Source organism: Anguilla anguilla, chromosome 8, assembly GCF_013347855.1.
Source record: "Anguilla anguilla isolate fAngAng1 chromosome 8, fAngAng1.pri, whole genome shotgun sequence".
NCBI classification, from domain to species: domain Eukaryota; kingdom Metazoa; phylum Chordata; class Actinopteri; order Anguilliformes; family Anguillidae; genus Anguilla; species Anguilla anguilla.
In genome coordinates, this window is record NC_049208.1 from 31,190,534 (window position 1) to 31,211,401 (window position 20,868).

Here is a 20,868-nt window from a genome sequence, read left to right on the forward strand (position 1 = left end):
TGCTTAAAGTTAATTACAGCCATAAGGCAAAAGCAAGACAAACAGCCTTCAGGTTCCAAACTACATAACTGGGATATAGTGGATTAGGCAACGGGGGCACGCAACGGTGGGAAACAGGCCCAAATGCTCCAACGAATGCAGCGGGACCCATTCAACCTCCAGCGTTTATGTCTGTTCTGCGTTGATGGCGTTGTTTATTTCATTCATTTATTTTTTTTTGCAAAAGCAGCTGGTGAGGACGCCTGCTGTGTTAGCGACTGGCTCTGATTTGTATTCATTATTTTTGTCAATAAGAAAGAATACATGATTACCCCAGATAGGCCTATGCAAATGAGAAACCTTCACGAGCCGACGAGAGACATTTCACAGATATGGAGATTAATTGAAGCATAGTATGTTTGAAATGGCAACTGGGGATGTGTGTTTTATTTTATTGTCTTTTTAAAGCAATGTTTCTCTCTGGCGGGGGGGGGGGGGGGGTGGCGTACTACTCGCTGGTGCAATGCACGCCATCACATTTCGGCAAATCTGTTGAAATCACAACGACCTATTCACCGTCAACCGTTTAATGAGTTCAATCAGAAAGTTTCCACCACAAGAGAAGCTGCCCGTTCCACAGCAACGAAACCAAATTAGCAGTGATTTGCTCAGCCAGCCTCGAGAAGCACGCGAGAGAGGAAAGAGGAAAGGTTTATCTAAGGAGTTTTAACAGGGGGATGAGCAGGGGATTTCAGGGCTTACTGAGTTTAGATTTTAATGCCATCCCAAATGAAATGCTGTGTCGATGTAATCCACGGAATGGAAAATGTTTTTTTCTCCCCCTCAGGATTCTGTCAAGGTGTCTTTCAAATCTCCATATCAACATGGCATTTTCTCACTTTTTGGTTTTTTAGCCTTATGAAAAAAAAACCCCTATGAAGAACTGAATTGACACTGAATGGAATCTATTATTCTAAACAATTTCATGGTCTGAAAAGCAAGTTATTGAGCTTGTCTGAATGCTTTTCAAATGCGCTCTGCTTATGCATGACTACAGTGGCATATGATTGAACGACAATCTCTTTGGCAGTTCATAAAAGGTATATCACAGGTATGTCTTTCCTGTAGAGTAAATATTCATTACAGATAAGGATTCACAGGTGCCTCTTTTGCACAAGTTGCATCAGATACCCCATCCTATCCCATTTCATGTTTCCTTGCGATAATGGAGGCTGTGTTCAAGCCTGGATGAGTCATACCCTTGGAATTCACTTATCTGTCGCGAGGAGCAGCCAGAAACTCTATGATGCTGTCTTGACAGGATGTTTGTCCATCAGAAGGTCATTACCCTCAATGGATTTCTGTTATGTTGCACAACCAGCACAGAAGCTTGGGGGACTGACCTCTCAACCTTTAATTGTCAGCAGTAGCCACTCCAGCTGTCAGGCCACTGAACTGATCATTACATGCTTTGGGGAACTAAATCTGCAGCTCAAGCCTCCTCAAGAGGAACAGTCTGCAAGAAGGCATGGAGCACAGAGATTCTCAAGATGTGAAGTGCAGCATTAGGGAATATGTGGGTCTTAGTGTGATCACTTCATTCAAGAAAGTACTGTATTTAGCCCTGTCCAAATTTAAAAGCCTAGCCCTGATTGGGGGGGGGGGGGTAGATCGTTCTTTGTGGCAACTTATGTGTGTCAGTGCATGTGCGCACGTGTGTTCTTTGTGTGTGTTTGTGCGTGTGTGTGTATACATGCGTGCATGTGTGTGTATGTTTGTACGTGTGTGTGTGTGTGTCTATGTATGTGTGTGTTTGTGTGCATGCACGTGTGCGTGCATGTGCTATGTCCCTAAATCTCTCTGGCCCACCTTATATTTTAAACATAACCAATCTTGTCACAACCAACCTAGTGATGTTTGGTATTACCTGTTGAGCATCATGGAGGCACCTAAGACATAAGACACTAGATCAGAAATTATAGAAAAGGGCACAGGCCAGTCTTCCTCTGGTCCTCTACCAATCAGAGAGGAAGGCTTCCTCCTTGCTCTTTTACATGGAGTGTTTTCAGTCATGGTTCTTAGTTTTGGTCTTAGTTCTGTGGTCTTTTTGGGTCTTTGGAGGACATTTACCTTGGTACACCTTGGAGCACCAAACTCAAAGGACTGTGGGAGAGACAAACTGTGGTTTGGTACCTTTACTGTTAGTCTCTTTCATGATTTTATCTTGTTCAGTTCCCCTTTCAGTAAAATTCCGTATTTGTAAAGGTAATGCCGTAGTCTGAGTGAAATATCAAAACTTTGAACTGTTTTTTTCTTTGAACAAATTACAGATCAATACGAATGAACATAAGGTGCCAGAACAAACTGTCAAAGCATGAAAGATTTATATCACCCGCACTCTAGCTCTGTTTTAAATGGGCTTCACCCATAGAGCAAATAGAAAGGGAATGGCAAAGTCGATATTTCAGGGGTAATGCTCCATCATTGTCGTGCCACTCCATGCATAATTCTTTTTGATCTTAAGAAAAAAAACACAGCTTTAATCAATAATTCATAACAGCACAATGACATGAAAGATAGTTTCAGCATTTTAGAATTCCGATGCAAAGCACATGGAATCATCTGGTGGATGAAGCGCTGTCAGACCCAGCATATGTTTCAGGGTTTACCCAGCCGTCCTTTCATTCACTCGTTCTTCCATCCATCCATCTATCCACCCATCCATCTACCTGTATCTGCCTGTGATTCAAGCATTATATTTGTAATGAGACCAGAAAACTGCTTAGGCCATTCAGACGGTAACATGCTCGATCAGCTTCATGCCTGCGTACATCACAAGTGTAAGTTCTATAAAAGAGAGTGTTATAAAGAATTCATTAAAAAATCATTTAATTTAAAGAATGTTATCCTTTTAAAAAATCAGTAACCCAGCTCAAAAATTTGCTTCCAAATTGACTGAAAGAAAATGAACTTAGACGTAATGAAGAAAGCCGCAGATACTCAAATCTGAAATCTGGCCCTCAAGTCCAGTTGTGGTAAGACCAGTGGTAGTTTTTTTTACCCTACCAGCTAGTTAATTGATTGATTAATGTTCGAGATTCACCAGAGATTCGACATACCTGGTGTCCCTGGTCTAACTCAGTCCCTGATTAAAGTGGAAGAATAAAAACCAGCAGAACTACTAGCCAGATTTGAAAATTTCCCTAAAACAAATGAATATTTTAGGTGCTGAGATACTACTACTACTACTACTACTACTACCACCACCACCACCACCACCACCCCCCCCCCCAAAAAAAAATCACTCCACTGTAGGAGTAGGGTTTTCTATCCCAATCTGAATGCTCTTGTGTCACAATGAAGTGTTTTCATTGTCTGTGCATCACATGTACCAGGTCATGGGCCATATTGCACTAATTTTCTGCTTCAATAACTATGGGACATCGACATCAGTTTTCAGGAGCCACTCATCGGGAGGAGACGAGTGTGGGTCCTTGTTTATGCCTATTTAAGAAAAGTGCTTAAATGGAAATCAAAAGCCTGAAACAGCCAGAGTAATGGTTATGTTCTGCTAATATAGCTGGATGATTTAGAAAAATATAGAGGGGAAATAAGGAAAATAAATCAACGTGCACATGCTATGACAATTTTCAGGTACCGTTAATCAAAGCCTATTTCTGAACACACTCAACATCCATCAAGTCAGCCTCCGCTCTCCCATGATCAAGCGATGAATATGGGCCAAAAATAAATCTGAGCACAGTGCACTCTTTAATTTTCAAGTGGCAAATTTCAGAGTTTCAATTTTGTACGTAATATTTTTTACATGATTCCAGCAAAGATATTGAAAATTTAAAATAAGCAGCAGCTGCGGTGCACTGTCCAAGGTTAAGGAACAAAGCAGACAAAAGCAGAGGCTCTTTAAAGGGACATCTCCAGATCTGTGTTTTGGTGTGTCTTTTCAAACGATTGTTGCACCATGCTAACCCTCTAAAACCCTCTGAAATAAATTTGACCACTTTATTTTCTAAGCCTTGTGATAGAGAAAAACTTTCATTTGATAACAATAAGAGGAGCAGCGACAAATATATATCAACATATAAATGCACAAATGACATGCTGCTCTTGGCTATTTATACAGCCACACTAGTGGCTTCAGTGATTTTGGGACAGTTTCAAACTTTCCCTTTGGAACCCTTCCAATTGGGACTGTGTCTTTTCTGTTAAACTGAGATCCTCCCTCCCCAGAGCTAGTATCACCGTCTTTGTGTGTCCTTCATTGGAAAGTCTGTGCATGAGGCGGCAATGTTTTATTATTATTTTCACTGTAGTGTTAATCATAATACCAGCTGAGCATCATTTAAAACTGCACTTAATAATGCACTATATATATCATTTATGAATAGAAAATGTTTTTACTAATGCCCTCTACCCCCACATCCCATCCTCAAAATTCCCTAATTCCTGAGACCCAGCAGAAATAATGTAAGTATTTGGTGTCTTGCATGACAGTGAAAATATTTTTTAAAAATATGAATTATTTTTGTCAAATGTTCTTTGTAGCGTAGGTTTCAGCATAGAAGAATAAATGGTTCTTGAGACTAAGACCAGAGACTCATGTCCCCCTACAGGGGGCAAAATGAGTTGCTGGGTTTTAGGAGGATGTCAGGATAAGAAAAATGTGTCCTCAAAATATAACTAGTGTAGGGGATGAATTTCATATGCAAAGGTTTGAGTAGAAAAGGGTATCACTGGGTGGAGAAGGGAACATTTGTTTCATTTTTTTTTTTTTTTTTGCTTTGTGAGAGCCGCCCCTGGCTAAGCAAGGACCGTTTCGACAGAAACTGGCAAAACATGGCTCTCTGTTTTCGCTTCCGGTCATCCATTGGCGTTTTGATACATGTTTTTCAATTTCATTAAATGCAAATGAGAGAATAAAAGGTTTCCCTCAGAATTTATGTTGGAAATACAATAATGACCTTTCAGCCTCAGTACCCTTTCAAAGCTATTCATGTTTTTCCAACTAATTAGATTCATTTCCGCTAAACCTTGGTACATAGGTTAGACTAATGCACTGTAGAATTTTTTTCATGAAAAAAAACTAAAGCCTGTAACTTTTCAGTTGAGGACATAATGACTTTACAAATGTTTTAAATTCAAATTTCTTTATATAATTACAGGTTCTGATGCAGGGGAGTCGGGGTCCTCATCTCTAATTTCCAAAGCACTTTTTCTCTCAAAGTTTGACAGGTTAGTCGGATATCTCAGGGTAATGTTATACAGAAGAAAAAAAATCATTTCAACCACTTGAACCTCTAACAGTCTGCTCTTGGCTTATTCTGTTTTTCTCTTTGTGTATGCCTGTGTGTATGTGTGTGTGTGTGTTTTAGGCTTATGAAAGTGTCAATGGAATTCTGAATTGCAATGTTCTAGCAGTGTTCTTGCAATTGCAATGTAATTTCTTAGATATAGTCATTTCTATTGGAAAAGGGCATCTTGTTATTTTGGCCACACTTACAGTATAGCTGCTGGTGCCTGGTATGTCATTATGCACTTACGATAACCATAGTATATACACAGTAGGACAAAATGTCAAGAAACTGTCTCCATGCACATAGGCATGCGGCACCAATGTTCTTCAAATCAGGAGCCTAACTTGAATGAATGGGTTCAGTCAATAAACTCAATGGTTTAATGCATGTCATCAAGCCTGTGTGAATTGGTAAATTAAATTAGTGCATCATGTTACTTTTCCTGTATTTCACATTAATGACCATTCTTCAGTATGATATTTTCTTTTTTTTACATGCATTGATGGTGATACATTTCGGAAACTGAGGCAATCACAAAATAGTAGTATGTATTTAAACAATCTTTTTTTATAAATGTACCATATGAAACAAGTGTTTTAAGGCAGAATCATTGGCCTGTTATGGAATTGAATGTAAAGCTCAACGCTCTGTTGTACAGGTACAGTAAGTGGACTTGAGCACCATTTTAATGAGCTTCTTTCAAAGTTCCTTACGGAGAACGACGTAGCGGGGTGCAGAGATGTCATAAGGTGAAAGAAAATGAGGAAAAATGGATACTGCTGAGAATTTCAGTGGCAGGCTATACATCTCATTTACCGAGACAAGATAAATCTTGAAAGGCGCACTGAAACCTTTCCTTGCCTCTGGCCGGCAAATGAAATGATGGCGTCGGTTTGGCAAGGAGACGCAGGATTGGCTTAAAGTGTCCATTCATTCTGTGGATCCCAGAGCAACAATAGCCGCAGGTCGCACAAACCTGTACCTGGTCCCTTTATTATCTGCTAACTGTTGTCCCTGATGTGTTATCTGTCTCAGCTAAGCCTGGATATATTTACCAGGGGGGCAAAAAAAAAAGCTTGGGGAGAAATTTTATACCAATGACGAAATCCACTATACACAATAAATCTAATTTATCACTAGCGGGAAAAGGGACTTGCTGTTCTACTGTGATCCTTAATATGATTAGAACATAGCTGATGTAAGAAGAGCCAAAATTAAGAACTGAACCCTGTAGAATAAAAAAAGAGAATATTTTGAGAAATCATCAGTAGCATTCCCTGAGGTTTTCTGCACTATTCCATCTCCTTTCATCTTTGTGTTCAGTGATGTTTTTTTTTAGCATTGTTGCCATTTAATGATGGTACTCTTGATCTCTGAAATATACTTTTAGCTACAGGTAATGCTGAGTGTTCTAAAAGCATGCAGTTACAATTCACAGTGCCGGGTGCAAAAGCGGGAATTAAATTAAGTGAGATTAATTACATGGTTCGTGAAGGCGCGTAGAACACCAGGTGAACCATAGTGCCCCATGTTTAACCCTCAGGGTTCTGACAGAGCTCTCTGCAGCTCTCTTTACCTCTGGAGCCTCTCGAAAACCACGCAGCTGCCTGCCTCGCGGTCTGTTCGCCTCGCCTCGCAGATCGCAACAAATCACTGTGCGGCAAGAGCTAACCAGCCATGACAACAGGGGAATCATTTGCATTACTGCGACCTGTGCAAATGCTCAAGATCTCCTATCAACGGAGTATCGGGACTTGAAGGCAAGCCAGTGCACCGCTGAGTACGATAGCGCAGATTACATCGATATTCGGTCCAGTGGGCCGAGTTCCTGCCGACAGCAGCACTGTTCTACCAGGAATGGTAGGAGACCTCCTGTATTCCTGTCAGAGCCGCTCCCTCCCCCCCGACAGCCCGGAGGGAACTCCGCGTATCTGGCTAGTCGCCGCCACGCTGAACCGTCAGCGAAACCACCTGGGGAAAGTACAGTGCGTAGCCTTTCCTTCTCCCCGCAATCACTTCCATTCAACTCAGCCACACCCCCAAGTTTCCACAAAGGGCCTTCCATACTGAAAATCTCCTCAAATCTGAATATAGCGGATTTTATTCATCTCATTGCTGTGTATGAAGAGGTAACACATTTTGCGCATTCATTAAATTGCCTGTAAGGCTTTAATTCCGATAGCAGCATCGACACCCAGTTTGCTACCATTTAAATAAAAAATCTAACATTACACAATTTAAGTTAATCAGCTATCTTCTGTTCCTCTGGACCATTCCTTACCGACAGAACCTTAGCAATGCAATCACGATAAAGCTATGTCAGTTGATTATAAAATAAAATGCTAAATTAACATTGTATTGTCTCTTTCAAACAGTTCTAAAACTGTATTCTATAAAGGTACACTGTAGTGTACGTAATCATCAGTCATTAAGAAATATGATACCGTCACCTTCAAAATTATTGGCTCTCTTGCTATAGATGAGCAAACAAGGCTATAAATAACAGTGGTAATGAGATGTGTTTTATGCTCAATATATGGGAAACCTAAATCCATCCCCACATTCTTATGCAATTTCTCAGCTCATTTTTTTAAACATGTAATGATTTAACTTCAAGTGGTGGGAAATTGCAATATAGTTCTGGGCTGGCATTGTTTATTTTATATATATTTTATACTGATTTTAATTGACTTTTTTGTTCATCTTTTCATGAATGGCAATGATTTTGGAGGCAACTGTACGTGCCTCATTAATCTATTTTAAAGATGTGCTTCATTTAATTCTGTTCATATTGAATATCATTTTTTTGGGGTTTCTGAAAAACACAGACTAACAGCATGAAATCCCTAATGTGGCCCTAGCAATGTGATCGACTTATACACTTATTTTTTTGTGTGTGTGTGTGTGTGTGTGTGTGTGTGTGTGTGTGTGTGTTTATTTATTTATTTTTTGTGGCAAATCAATTTAACATTGTTAAACAAGAAACAGATGTGCTGCACGTAAGGTTTATAGCCAAGGCTATTTTACAGCCCCTGTTCCCCAGTAAGGCATTTGTGTAACTATAAAGCTATAAAATATAAAAATGACAATTATTTAGCATTCATCAAATTTTACAAACATAAAAGAGCCGATTAAGTCAAAATATCTCCATGCTGGGTGGGAAGGAATCCTCATTATAATTCCCCCCAGCCTCTTGCTTCACCTAATGGATGCAAGTTCGAAGCAGAGGTAATTATTTGTAGAGGTTGCCCCTGACTTTTTATTAGCTCGCTATTATTATACATGCATAAACGGCGTCTATCCCATGAGCCTCCGCTGGCGCCGCAGGTGCGGAGGAGCAAGGGGAACGGGGCTGGAATGGCGCACTGACCTGCCACACCAGGGGCTCCATCTTATCAGCGGAGGCCGACAGGCACACGCTCAGCACGACGGTGTGGGAGAGCGAGGTCAGCACGCTGGCAATCACGGCATCCCGCATGGAGAAAGACAGCATGGTGTACACCACCAGGATGATGAAGAGAAAGAAGGAGACCTGGGGGGAGAGACCCAAAGCAGAAGAGAGCTGGAGAAAGAGCTGGAGACCAGGGGGGAGGCTTGAGACAATGAAAGATGGGGCAGGACATCATGAACGCCAGGAGGAGATGCCTGGAGGTCAGAGTGCTTAGCAGAGACATCAGGTGAGATATCAGGGAAGGGTGTCTAATGAGATATGAGAGCTCCAATCAGATTTGCATTGTGGGTAACAAAACTCTTGGACTTACCCATCCGGTTTAACCATCTGGGTCTAGGTATGGTTTCCAGCAATTTAACCTATGAACTATTAGCTGAAGAATTTTGAACATTACCATTTACGCTAGCCTACAGTAGAAAATTAACATCTCATTGCATCACATAGCCTATATTGAAATTATGTTGGTTATGGATGCAGAGTTCTTGTCTTTTCCATTTTTCAGCATAAATATGCAGCAGCTATTTCAACCTCAGGACAGATTTAATTTGTATTTTTTATTTTACCAACTGTTTCCTATTGTAGTAGCCAAGCACCACAGAAGCTGTAACTGCAGTTTATGCCAGGTACAGGGAAATGCTTGAAATGTGTTCGGTGTTCAAAATTTAGCGTACCAACATCTGAGAAATTATTATTTCACATCTGCTGAACTTAATAGATAGCTTTTCCACAAATGCTTTAGAACGAAGATATTGTTTATTCTCAAAAAAAAAAAAAATGTATATCTTAAATAAAAGAATCTACTATTTACGGTTAGCGTGATTGTATTAAGATATTTATGAATTGATAAATAAGAAAATCAAATATCAAAATAAATGAGCAGAATTTCCTCAAAGTCGTCCAGAATACATCCATAGGCCTGCCTTTTTGTTATGTTTCTTGTGCTGCAAATTCTGTGGCTGTCCAGAAGGATGTTTGCAAACTGCTGTGCAAATAGAGTTCACAGTTTCCCTTTTGTTTGGTTGATTGTGAGCTTAACAATGGTGCTTGAATTTGATATGAAGTGTAATACAATGGCAGTGCGTGTACTGCCTTCCTTTGTCTGGACAGCACTCAAAATGGTGGCAGAGAGGGAAAGACCAGCTCCTCTTGTGTTGCGCAAGACAAGAGGCTAATCCATGTGGCACACATTGCAGTGTGCGTTAACCCTCTCCTGGTTATTTTCACAATGAAGGAAGAAGGGAAAGAAAACTATAAACATTTTGGTTATAGCTGAGCAAAAACCTAAAAGAGCAGCAAACTCCCTATCAGCTGTTTTGCTCACAGTGTATGAGGGAGGTCTTCCTAGGGTAGGGCTTCCTTTCGGAGGACCTTCCCATGTTAACTGGCAAAGCTGAGCACCAGGAAGTACTCAAAGGTTAATAAAAACTTGACAGACCCAAACCAATTCTGTGCTGATTTGAAATTTTACATTGGCCAAGAAACCTGTGCATGCTTTTATCTCCTCTAGGGTTGATTTCTGCATTTCTCATTGCAAAATAATACAGCCCACACTCTCACCAAATCCGAAACATCTGCCCATATCACTCCTGGTCCGGGAACCTTGCTCTGGCTAGCAGTAAATATCAGAAATGATTTTAAGGTTCTACTCTTGGCTTGCAAGATTTTAAAGGGGAATAGCCTTGACTTAATTTGACTTTTTGTTCTTATTACCAGTGTTATTAATGTTATTGTTAAAATACAGTGGGGAAAAAAAAGTAACTGTACTTAATTATCAATTTTCCTAAATTAATCTATTAATTAATGGTCAGGAGAAATATAGCAATACTTGATGCAGTTTTCCTCATTTACATATATAAATGTAAGCCTTCGCTGTCATCTACATTCCATGATGAGTTCTCACATACAGTCAAGTCACATTGTAATACTCAGATTTAAAATGAAATGAAATTGGATCTTCTAAGAACCTCCTTCCATCCAATTAATTTCCATGTAATTAATTGAATTAAGCAAACCACATCTGCTTGGATAAATTATAATACAAAATAAATCAAAAATCTATAATACATTAGTTGTGTCCTGGGGCAAGAATTTTAATTGTGTCTGGGCAATTAATAAACGAGCGATAAGCAAATAATTAATGCATTGCATTGATGGAATGTAGGTAATCATGTGTGGAATACACAAAATGGCATTTAAAGCACAAGCAAGCACTTGCAATGCATGTACACATCTGCATGCAAACACATAGAAGGACACACAATCTGGGACCCAGAGGAACACACCTGTTGCAGTAACCAAGGAAACCCTGTGTATTGTACAGTGAAAATCTCACTGATATGACACGCTGAGACAATGTGGGCTTTTGTTGTTTTTAGCTGGTTAGAATCCAGACAATAAAATCAAAAACGTTTTTGAAAATAAATAAATAAATAAATAAATAAATAAATAAATAAATAAATAAATAAATAAATAAATAAATACAATGTTAGTCTAATTTGTAACAGTGACATCTTTGTATGTAGAGTGCCCTTCTGCAAGGTCAAGTAACCCACAGGCCCACATAAGACAACACTACTAAAGGCTACAGTCCTGAAAAAATGCTTATTCATTCTGTAGCAGGGTTCTTTGCTTTTTAACTGATGTGCAATCCAACACTGGTAACTGAATTATGCGATGAGAGAAAATGGTGAATGGAAAAAATGACAGCCCGTGTATGATAATGTATTTTATGCGTTAATGCGGTTATAAAAACTGATGCCCACCACGTCATGGTCACCACCAGTAAATAAGCGACTAAGTGGCTTCACTATGGCCCATTTCAGACCAGTAATTACTCCTGCGCTAGGTATAATTTCTTCATAACGATTAGGCCCATAAAACAGAGTACAGAGATGGTATAGGATTACCTCACCTCTGAGAGGCTACTGATGTGGACAATATCAGTTTCATTCTAAATGAAATACGTGCTCTGCCAAATGATACGGACTGGTCAGGAGCAGAAGCAGGCTACAATAACAGACAGATGGATAACTCAATGTAAAAAATGTAGGAATCCTAAGCCTATGCGTTAATACTCCATATAACATGCATGGCCACCTTTTTGAAAAGAGGAAATTCAAATCAATGCAGAGCTTCCCCAGACCGTGTGTTGCAGAACACACACAAACACACACAGACTTCCAAGTATCTTGGCATCCAGGGCACTTTCTACAGCTTCTTCTTGAGCGTTTATTAGGCTTTTGCATATTCTTTGTAATGCCAGGGTGGACCAGGCATCATGTTTCCCTCAAATAATCCTTAGATAATAGCAGAAATGCCATTCTTCAGCATCGACTACTTTTTCAGATAGTCAAAGACAACTTAAGGCTTAGACTGTTCAATGAAAGACCTGAGGATTGTGGTAAAGGTGCCCCGCCATATTGAGTGACTGCGTCTGTTACTATGCAGAATGGAGCTGAACTTGTGTTGCATTACGGTGTGCAATAAAGAAATACATTTTCAACGTAGCACAACAGCACATAGTCAATATCCAGGATAGGTCCCTGTAAGAAGCGATTAGAAACCAGGTAGAAAGAAGCTGTCTTTCTACCTGGTCACCGGAGATGAACTGAACCCAGCAGGGTTACCACAGGCTGCATGCAAAATTGTTTTAATTAGGCAAGGGGAGCGGGGGGCTGCTTCCTACAGGGCATTTCCTCTACAATTATTGGTGATAGTGCCTTGGAAACACGGAAGCACAGTCTATGAGAAAGACTGAGAAAGCTATTCTGATTGCTTAGCAATTCTGGCTCAGTGTGGATCTTTTCAAGAAACCCCGAGAAATCCATGCAGCTATCGCGGTGCACTTTAAAGGGACCTTGAGTGGTCCAGGCCCTTTCAGCGACTTACAGCTGCCATTTCAGGAACAATTAACAATTTCCCAAACAAATGGCACGTCTCTCTCCCCTGTCAGTCTGCGTGAATTGGCGCCTTGGTTCATTTCTTATTTCTCTCTGTGGGTTCTGGAAACGTGAATGAACCACTGAGAAACTGCACGTGTCATTGAAGCGGACGCCTGTCTGCCAGACTTGACCTCAGAGTCACACCATATGACTGGCGCAGGCTTGCAGTTAAAGGCCTCAGTCGTCTTCACCTGGAGTTCCCTGAGCTTCGGCTGAAATTAGGTTCTAACCTGCGCATATATATCTAAGATGCCTGACACAAAAGATTACAGCCAACCAGATTCCCAGGTTGAAAGTTACTGATTGTAGACAATAAAATGGCGGTGTACCAGTAGAAAACTGCTCTCACACTCGCCCATTTCCTCAAGCAGTATTCTACAGACAGCAGCAGCTTTTTTTTATCAATGTATTTTACTGTTTGTGTTGTTAATGAAAATGATAAAGACTGAATACCAGAAGTGAGTCATGGATTAAATTATCTGATAGCTTTGTAAAATATCTTTATGAATTTTACAATTTACATTGAGCACCATTTGTGCTTCTGGCAAAGGAGGATACCAATTACACAGTCCAAACAGAGGTGTAGGAAAAGCAAAGTAGAAACTTCTCTCATGCAGTTGAAGTAAAAACCCATGTGGATTCTCTGAAAAAACATAACCCAAATCTGTGAGGTTTTATTATTTATTTATTTATTCTTTACCATTAATAATAACAATGTTCAATCTGTGAAATGGACAAGTGAGAGATTTACCTCCAGCAGAAAAAAATAATCCCTCATGTTACGTGTCATTCTTAATACCAATCATTTATGAAAAATCATATAATTCAAAACAGACTTTATGGTTACTCTCTTTAGATTAAAAAAGTTTTTTTAAAATAATGGAAGCATTAGTTAATAAACTGAAAGAAATGTGCTGTCTTTGTGTTTGGTTCTGTCTAGAGCAGAATGAACAGAAGTAGTTATAACAGAAAACGTATGAATAATTTAGGCTTAATATGTTTTTCAGTCTGGTCTCACTGAAAAACATATCCAAGATGTGTCAAGAATAGATAAAAATAGACAGGCTGACCTGACTATCTTTTATCCTTCAACATCCTATTATTTACAGATGGCCATTAGTTTTCTTTAATTATGAAAGTACATTCAGAAATGGAAAAATCTTCATAGAACCTTTTTTCAGTTCAAGAAATGCATTCATTTGGTGAATTGACTGAATTAAAAGTGGAATTGATCCCAATCCTGGTTCCTTGGGGTTAATTTTAATATCTGGGGTCGCAGTGTTATTTAGTTACTAATTTTGTCACTTAAATAATTAAAACAGTGAGAGTAAAAATTTTTTTAAACTTCAATTTGAATAACATTGTTCAAAAGTGTTTACAAGAGGCTTCTCAGATAATTTCACTAATTGCTTAGCATATCTGTTCTCAAAAAATATTTTACTCGGTTCTCTTCAGGTTATGTAAGATATCTGTTTTAGTTTTTAGTTCCTGTTGTTTATGATAACGCTTTTGAATGATGAGCTGTTGAGAACTATGCTGCAAAGAACAACAAGGGCTGGCCCACTCACTCACATGAATGCTTTCTGAATAATGGACAATCCTAGAGGCAGTGCCACCACATAAACAGTGCCCGCTGTAGTACACTCATGAATCACACATGAAAAGCAATTATGATTCATGTCAAGGGTGGGACTGAACAAATCAACTTGTTCTCTGTCATTTCAAGGGCACTTAGGGCTGTTCTACAAACATTTTCCAGTAGTTTTACTCAGTAATGCATCATTCAGTACATGGAGACACTTATGTACCTGCTAAGTTTAGCCTTTTCTTAGCTATACTGTATATGCATTCATTTAAAAGCTGTCGTTTCTTGGAATAGCCATTCGATATGCTCATTTCTTGGATGTCAAACATTAACCCCAAGGAACCAGGGTTGGGATCAATTCCATTCTTAATTCAGTCAGTTCATAAAAATAATTGAAATTAAATTCTTGGAATCGGCAATAATGTTCTATGAGGATTTTTCAATTCCTGAATTGAATTTCAATTCATTTTGTGAATTGACTGAATTGAAAATGGAATCGATGCCAATGCTGCAAGGACTGACAATGTGTACAGCCATACAAGTCCACACTATGTCAGTGGGCCTCCAAGATCAAATTTAGAAATGGTTTGAATGTCCAAGATGTTTTCCTTGGGTTATATTTATTCACAGATCAGCTCGTGGTGGCCCTTGAACAGATTCTCATTCAGTTGTGTTTTTCAACGCAGCAAGCAACCAATGACAACGTCCCCTAGCATCATTTCAAATAGCAGGCTTGTCTTACCTGATCCCAGGGGCAGATTATTCCTCCAAAAAACATAAACAAGTAACCCATGGCAACCAGGCAGCCCCAGATCACCAGGGAGAAGAGACGCAGGAGCTTCTTAAACACGGACTCGATGCAGACCAGTACGAAGATCGTCAGGAAAATAGCCAAGGCCGTGGGGACCGTGATTAAGAACGCCACGTGGTCTTCCATGTCCTGTGGGGGGGGGGGGGGGGGGGGGGGGGGGGGGGGGATGCAGGGAGAAAAGAGAGTCACACACAAAGCCCCACTGTGACCTTTCACCTGCCACAAGCCCCATCAGTAAACACTTGTCACAATTGATTCCGTTCTCCCTGCAGAACCAGTGACTGTATTTTACATGCCCTGGAGGGCTTGAGTCCGAGCCCAGAGAGGAGGCTGCCAGGGCTGCTGGAAGTGTAATTGAAATGTTCTTCTTTCAGCGAACGCGTTCGAAAGGAGCCACAACCCTGTCTTACGCCGGCACGCTCGGGATTGATAACGCAGGAAACAGCAGAAACCCCAAGGAACGTTCGCTCCGCATGGAGGAGGCGTCAAAGGGATCCTAGCCGCAACTCAATCCTGGCAGCATGCGCCGCGCCAGCAAAGCTGACTCTTGTGGAGGGAAAGGAAAACTACAAAGCCAGGAAAATGGATAAAAGCGCAATGTGGGCGCTTTCAGACCGCACCCCCCCCGAATCCACACCTCAGAGGCATCCCCTTCCTGACAGCTAGCTGGTTTCGGCACAGACTTGGCGCCCCCCCCCCCCCCCCCCCCACCACCTCCCCTCCTGCTATCGGCACACTTCTGAACCTTTGACCCGACCTATTCAAACATGACTCATGGTGATACCCCAACCTCACATCCAAAGCCCCGCTTGGTGCGGTAGCTTCACCTCGAGGGGATTGAGCCTCGTCAAGCTGTGCCTGTTCAGACGCGTGAATGGAACAGCTTCCCTTGTGGCCACACACTGATAATTCAAACATCTCAAGGTCCAAGTGACATTTCTCTGGTGCCTTCCAGTTTCTCTTGTTGTAAAGGACAGGGAGGGAGAAGCTTCAGCTACAGCCGGCAGTGCTTTCTCTGAGAGATACAGTAATTCAGCGCATAACATTCAATTCTCCCCCACTGACTGACTGATGAAAGTGAAGCCCTTGATTCGGTTTGGTAAAGCCCTTGAGTTTTTTCAATAGGAATTTTAGAATATCGTGCAAGAAGTGAATCGTAATATGAGTGATGTGATCAAATATGCTAAAAGAGATTATTCAGTTCCCACCTGAGGAGTGATTTGTTGTACTGAACACAGGAAGCAAACTAACAACAAAAAGTAATGACTTTCGGGGGGCCTTTTGCAGAATATTTTCTAAAGAAAGGGAAGCCTGGGCATCTATTGGTTCGGCACACAGCACACAAAGGGCCACATAATTCAAATGAACCAGTAAAGAAAATGTTAACACTTACAGTAACCCCTCTTACTTTGTGATACAGAGTATAACTTAATAGCTTGTATAGTTCATACACAAAGTAAAGGCACTGATGTTAAATTGGCATTAATAAATGCAGTCATTAATGTGCATGTCTCATTCACCATCTCTCCGAAGCAGTTAACTGTCCCAAAACAGGAATTTATTAAAACCTGAATCAATGCTTCCTGTATGAGGTACCAGCTTTGGCTGTCAGAAATGCCATACCTCAATGGAATGATTCACATCAAAATGTCAAGAACAGAAGAACTTACAGCTTTCAGTGCTGAAAATGCTTCTGAAATAATATGTTTGCAACACACAGGCATGCATCTCCATAATCCGTTGCTTAGCAATATGGCAGGCCAGGGAGCACCATCACTTACCTGATGTAAGATGAGTGGGTTCATGTGAAATAACCTCAGGAACGTTACAGAATCACTTGCTGGAAGCATGTCCTAAGAGTGTGGAAGCCCCACGGACCATAGAACAAAATACCCGGCACACAAATACTGTATGTGATTCCTTTAGAGGTGTAACAATAGCAGCTACAGTTTGGACTGTGGCAAAACATAATGCTTTAAATGACAGTGCACCTAGTTACGCAACTTTAGTTTGCATGAACCGCAACAGACTGCTCATTCAGTGAATGTGTGTACTTTAATATTAATAAGCTACTTCTCAGCTATATGTGAATCATAAATCCAGCCAGGTACGTAATGCTGTATTCAGTTGGTTTACAGAGGTCAATTTCTCAATATGAGTAATCAGCACATTAGGTAAAAATCAGAATGAGACAATACAAGTGTCGTTCTAATAAGTAAATATGTATTGCCTTAGCCTGGATGTTTCTCATAATTTAATTTAGATTCAACATTTCATTTATTCATGATCATCTCACTATATCATATTGGCATAAGTGAGTTGTTATACCTATTCTCAAGATTAGATTTATATTTATATCATGGCATATTATTAGCGGTACAATGTTTTCCTTTTGTGAGTATAGCAATAGCACTATTCCTGCTAAAGACCCATTTAATGTCTGAGTAGTTACAATTCCTTCTAATGTAAGATCAGAGAAAAACTGGTGTGTTTGAATAAAATCATAAACAAGACGGCTAATTGAGCAGGTCAGACTAATGGCCTTCAGATGAACCTGCATCCTGTGGATTTCTCCATCATCTTGCATTAGCGCTGCCTGCCAGAGACTGCGACGCTGCCGTCTCTGCGGATAATCAGATTGATCCTATCCCTCTGAAACCCGCCCCCTGCCCCTCCCGACCCCCCACCGTCCGCCATCCACCCCACATTCTGCCACCATTATTGCGCTTTAGCAGCAGCCCGCACATAGTAGCCAGGTGCTCTCTTTGCCAACTGAACACATTCAAAGTGTTCAGTTGAAGCTGGAATCGCTATGAAGCTGAAAACGCCACGAAGCAGACCGTGACCCTGAAGACCGTGAACCTGAAATTACCTCTCGTGGCCGAGGCTACCGGGAACGCGCTTTCAACTGAAAGAAAACGGTCGCGCCGTGTTTACCGGAATCAAACGGTGGGAAGACTGCAGACTGGAGATAAAAAGCCCCGTCTAGTGCCAGTACTTTCTCATTTACTCCATTGCAAAGCCGAATTCATCGTAACATTAATGAATCTGGTCAGAATATTAGCAACTGCGGCACAGTGGAAGCTGTGTCTAAGGCAGTGTTTGGTAAAGCTGTGGGCATTGGGTGTGCGTGCACTTGCGTTTGAATGCTAGGACTTTCAGACCTTTAGGCAGAATATGACCCACAAATGTGGCTCTCTTATCATAACAGGGCACTGAGCTGAACAACAGAGTCTGAGTCATTTTTTATTTTTACTGATATTCAAGCATGTTACATAAAACGCTTGAGCTTGAACAGTAAAGAAAAGTGGTTTCCCTTTGCAAAACCTCACATATTCTCTGAAGGAGGTGCATTCAATTCTATATCACGTAGTACTCTTTGTTGTTTTGTTTAAAGGAGAACTTAATGGATTACCATAATTTTTTTTTTACAAAACATTCATGCCCTTGAATGATCAGATTATGTGGGGATTTAGTTTTATCCATTTTTATCATTGCCATCAAGTCACATGTGTGCTTTTCAATCACAGAAAGTTGTGTATTATTTTAAAAAAGTAAGCACAAACACCAGTTTCAGAGTAAGCTGCAAGTAAGGCTGCAAATAACAACCATATTTTGCCTAAAGAAACAGCACCAAGTGATATTGACATTCTGAAGAATCACAGGGTAACTAAAATAATGACTGCAATTATGTTATTGACAAGTTCATTGATTTTAAATACGGGATGAATTTGTGATGCTACATCAACCACATCTCATTCTGCTGGCTTTCCAATTTCCCCCCCCACTTATGTGCTATTTATTGCAAAGGCTTTTAAATCAGTACACCCAGAGAAGACAGTTGAGGTGAGCCATCATAATCAAGAACAAAATATGTCACGAAAAGTTAATATCATACATACAATATTTTGTACCAGGAGGGCCAGAATGTATAAAGAAAATGATCCACCTTTTAATGCTATTCATGATATGACACATTTAAAAAAATTCAACACTTAAATTTGACATGAGCTACCGTACAGCAAAAGTGTAAAGACTAGAAGAAGGTATATGCCAGCAAATGTCACATCCACCAAACACTTTTAGAATTCGTAATCATACAGAATTGTACAGTAATATAAATGTCGCAGAGTGTTCCACGAAAAAGGATTCACTCCCTTTTTTTCTCCAAATGATAAGACTGCTTTGATCAAATAACTAGGCACAGTGGTGGCGGTGTTGTTGAATAAATATCTGGCATTTTTCTGTTTCTGCGTCAACTTTCTGCTGTAAATCCTGGCACTCTCTACCCCAAACTGGCTCTGTTGTGTCTGGAGAATACACCTACAGACAAACGCACAAGAAACCTGACGGCTAAACCTGCACAGAAAACATTTTATATAACAAGTGTGTACTGTCTGTGTGTGTGTGTGCATACATGTACTGTATGTCCCTGCAAGTGTGCCTGACTGTGTATCTAAGTATGTGCATGTGTATTAGTGTTTTGTTTGCGTGTGTGTGTGTTTGTGCATGCGTATGTACATGTACAGTGTGTGCCTGACTGTGTATCTAAGTATCTGTGTATGTGCCTGTGTGACTGTATGTATTAGTGTTTTGTTTGTGTGTGTGTGTGTGTGTTTGCATGCATGCGTGTGTACATGTACAGTATGTGCCTGCAAGTGTACCTGTCCGTCTGTGATTGCGTGCATGTGTGTGTGGGTATTATTCTGTCTGTGTGCCCAACAACATCCCCTCCAGCGAAGCACGCTCTTAAGCTGCCTGGTTCAGTCTGAACAGTGTTAGGAGTTAAATGAAGTACCAGTCTGATCATTTCTGCAGCCATTTCATCCCATTAGTGGCGTGGACCTCAGATCCTTACCAGCCCAGAGGCGAAGAAGACGGCGAGCAGAGCCAGGCAGGCTCCCATCACTATGAGCAGCAGGAACACGATCAGCGGGTGCTGCTGGCTCATGCAGTAGTAGGACTCGTACAGCCAGTCGGTGGACTTCTGCTTCCCCCCCGCGCCGCTGCCGCTGCCCCCGCCGCCGCCACCGGCTCCACTCTCCGGCCTCTCCAGCAGGTAGCGCCTCCCGCGCATGGCCTCCCCCCACGCGGAGACCGCCGCCTCCCCGCGCCGCGCGCCCGGGTCCTCCTCCCCCGGCTCGGTCAGATGCGGCGAGCCGGCGCCGGTCCCGTACGCGGGCAGGAAAGCTGGAGCTCCGCACCGCAGCATCGTCCAGGCAACATGTTTGGAAGTGGAATGAAGAGAGGGACCCGGGGAAAGGGAGGGAGGGAGAGAGAGAGAGAGAGAGAGAGCGTCGAAGAGGGAGGGAGTGCTGAGGGGGAGAGAGAGAGAGAGCGAGGGAGCAAGAGAGAGAGAGAAAGTGTCAGAGAGACAGGGAGGGAGGGAGGGCAGGGAAAAAGAAATGGAGAGTGAATAGAAAAGAGAGGGAGAAGAAAGAGGGGTAAGGGGAAGAGAGTTTACTACAGCTGCACTAATATGCGATGAATGACAAAGTCCTCATCCACACACTAGCTGAGTGATGAATGCGCCTTCTTTCTCATCCTCTTTAACTCATTATCCCCTGAGCCCACGGCAGGGGGAATGAGAAATGAGAAGGATTCAGCCGGCCAATTTCTTTTGTGGCGGTTCCACGAATTTGAGTGCAGGATTGTCACAGCGGGATGCTGAACTTCTGCCTCCCCACAATATCCAGTCCCTTCCGCTCCCTGCCCCTACATGGCAGCTGTCCCACTTCATTTCGCTTCATGACTCCGCCTGTTTGTCGTGGCGAGAGTCAAGGCAATTA

The 20,868-nt window shown here is 41.3% G+C and overlaps 1 protein-coding gene across 2 annotated transcripts in view; it reads right to left on the reverse strand.

The window, feature by feature from the left end:
* adcy2b (adenylate cyclase 2b (brain)) overlaps positions 1 to 20,385 on the reverse strand; it is a 59,543-nt gene extending 39,158 nt beyond the window's left edge. Inside the window, exons 1-3 of one of the 2 annotated variants that reach the window (XM_035430751.1) lie at positions 19,938 to 20,381; positions 15,011 to 15,208; positions 8,662 to 8,823 (exon numbers count right to left, since the gene is read on the reverse strand). In XM_035430751.1, the coding sequence (XP_035286642.1) occupies positions 8,662 to 8,823; positions 15,011 to 15,208; positions 19,938 to 20,291 (714 nt within the window). In that variant the 5' untranslated portion in view covers positions 20,292 to 20,381. Of the gene's footprint in view, positions 1 to 8,661; positions 8,824 to 15,010; positions 15,209 to 19,937 lie in introns of both variants that reach the window. The other variant, XM_035430753.1, reaches the window with a different exon arrangement.
* Between the last annotated feature and the right edge of the window lie 483 nt (positions 20,386 to 20,868).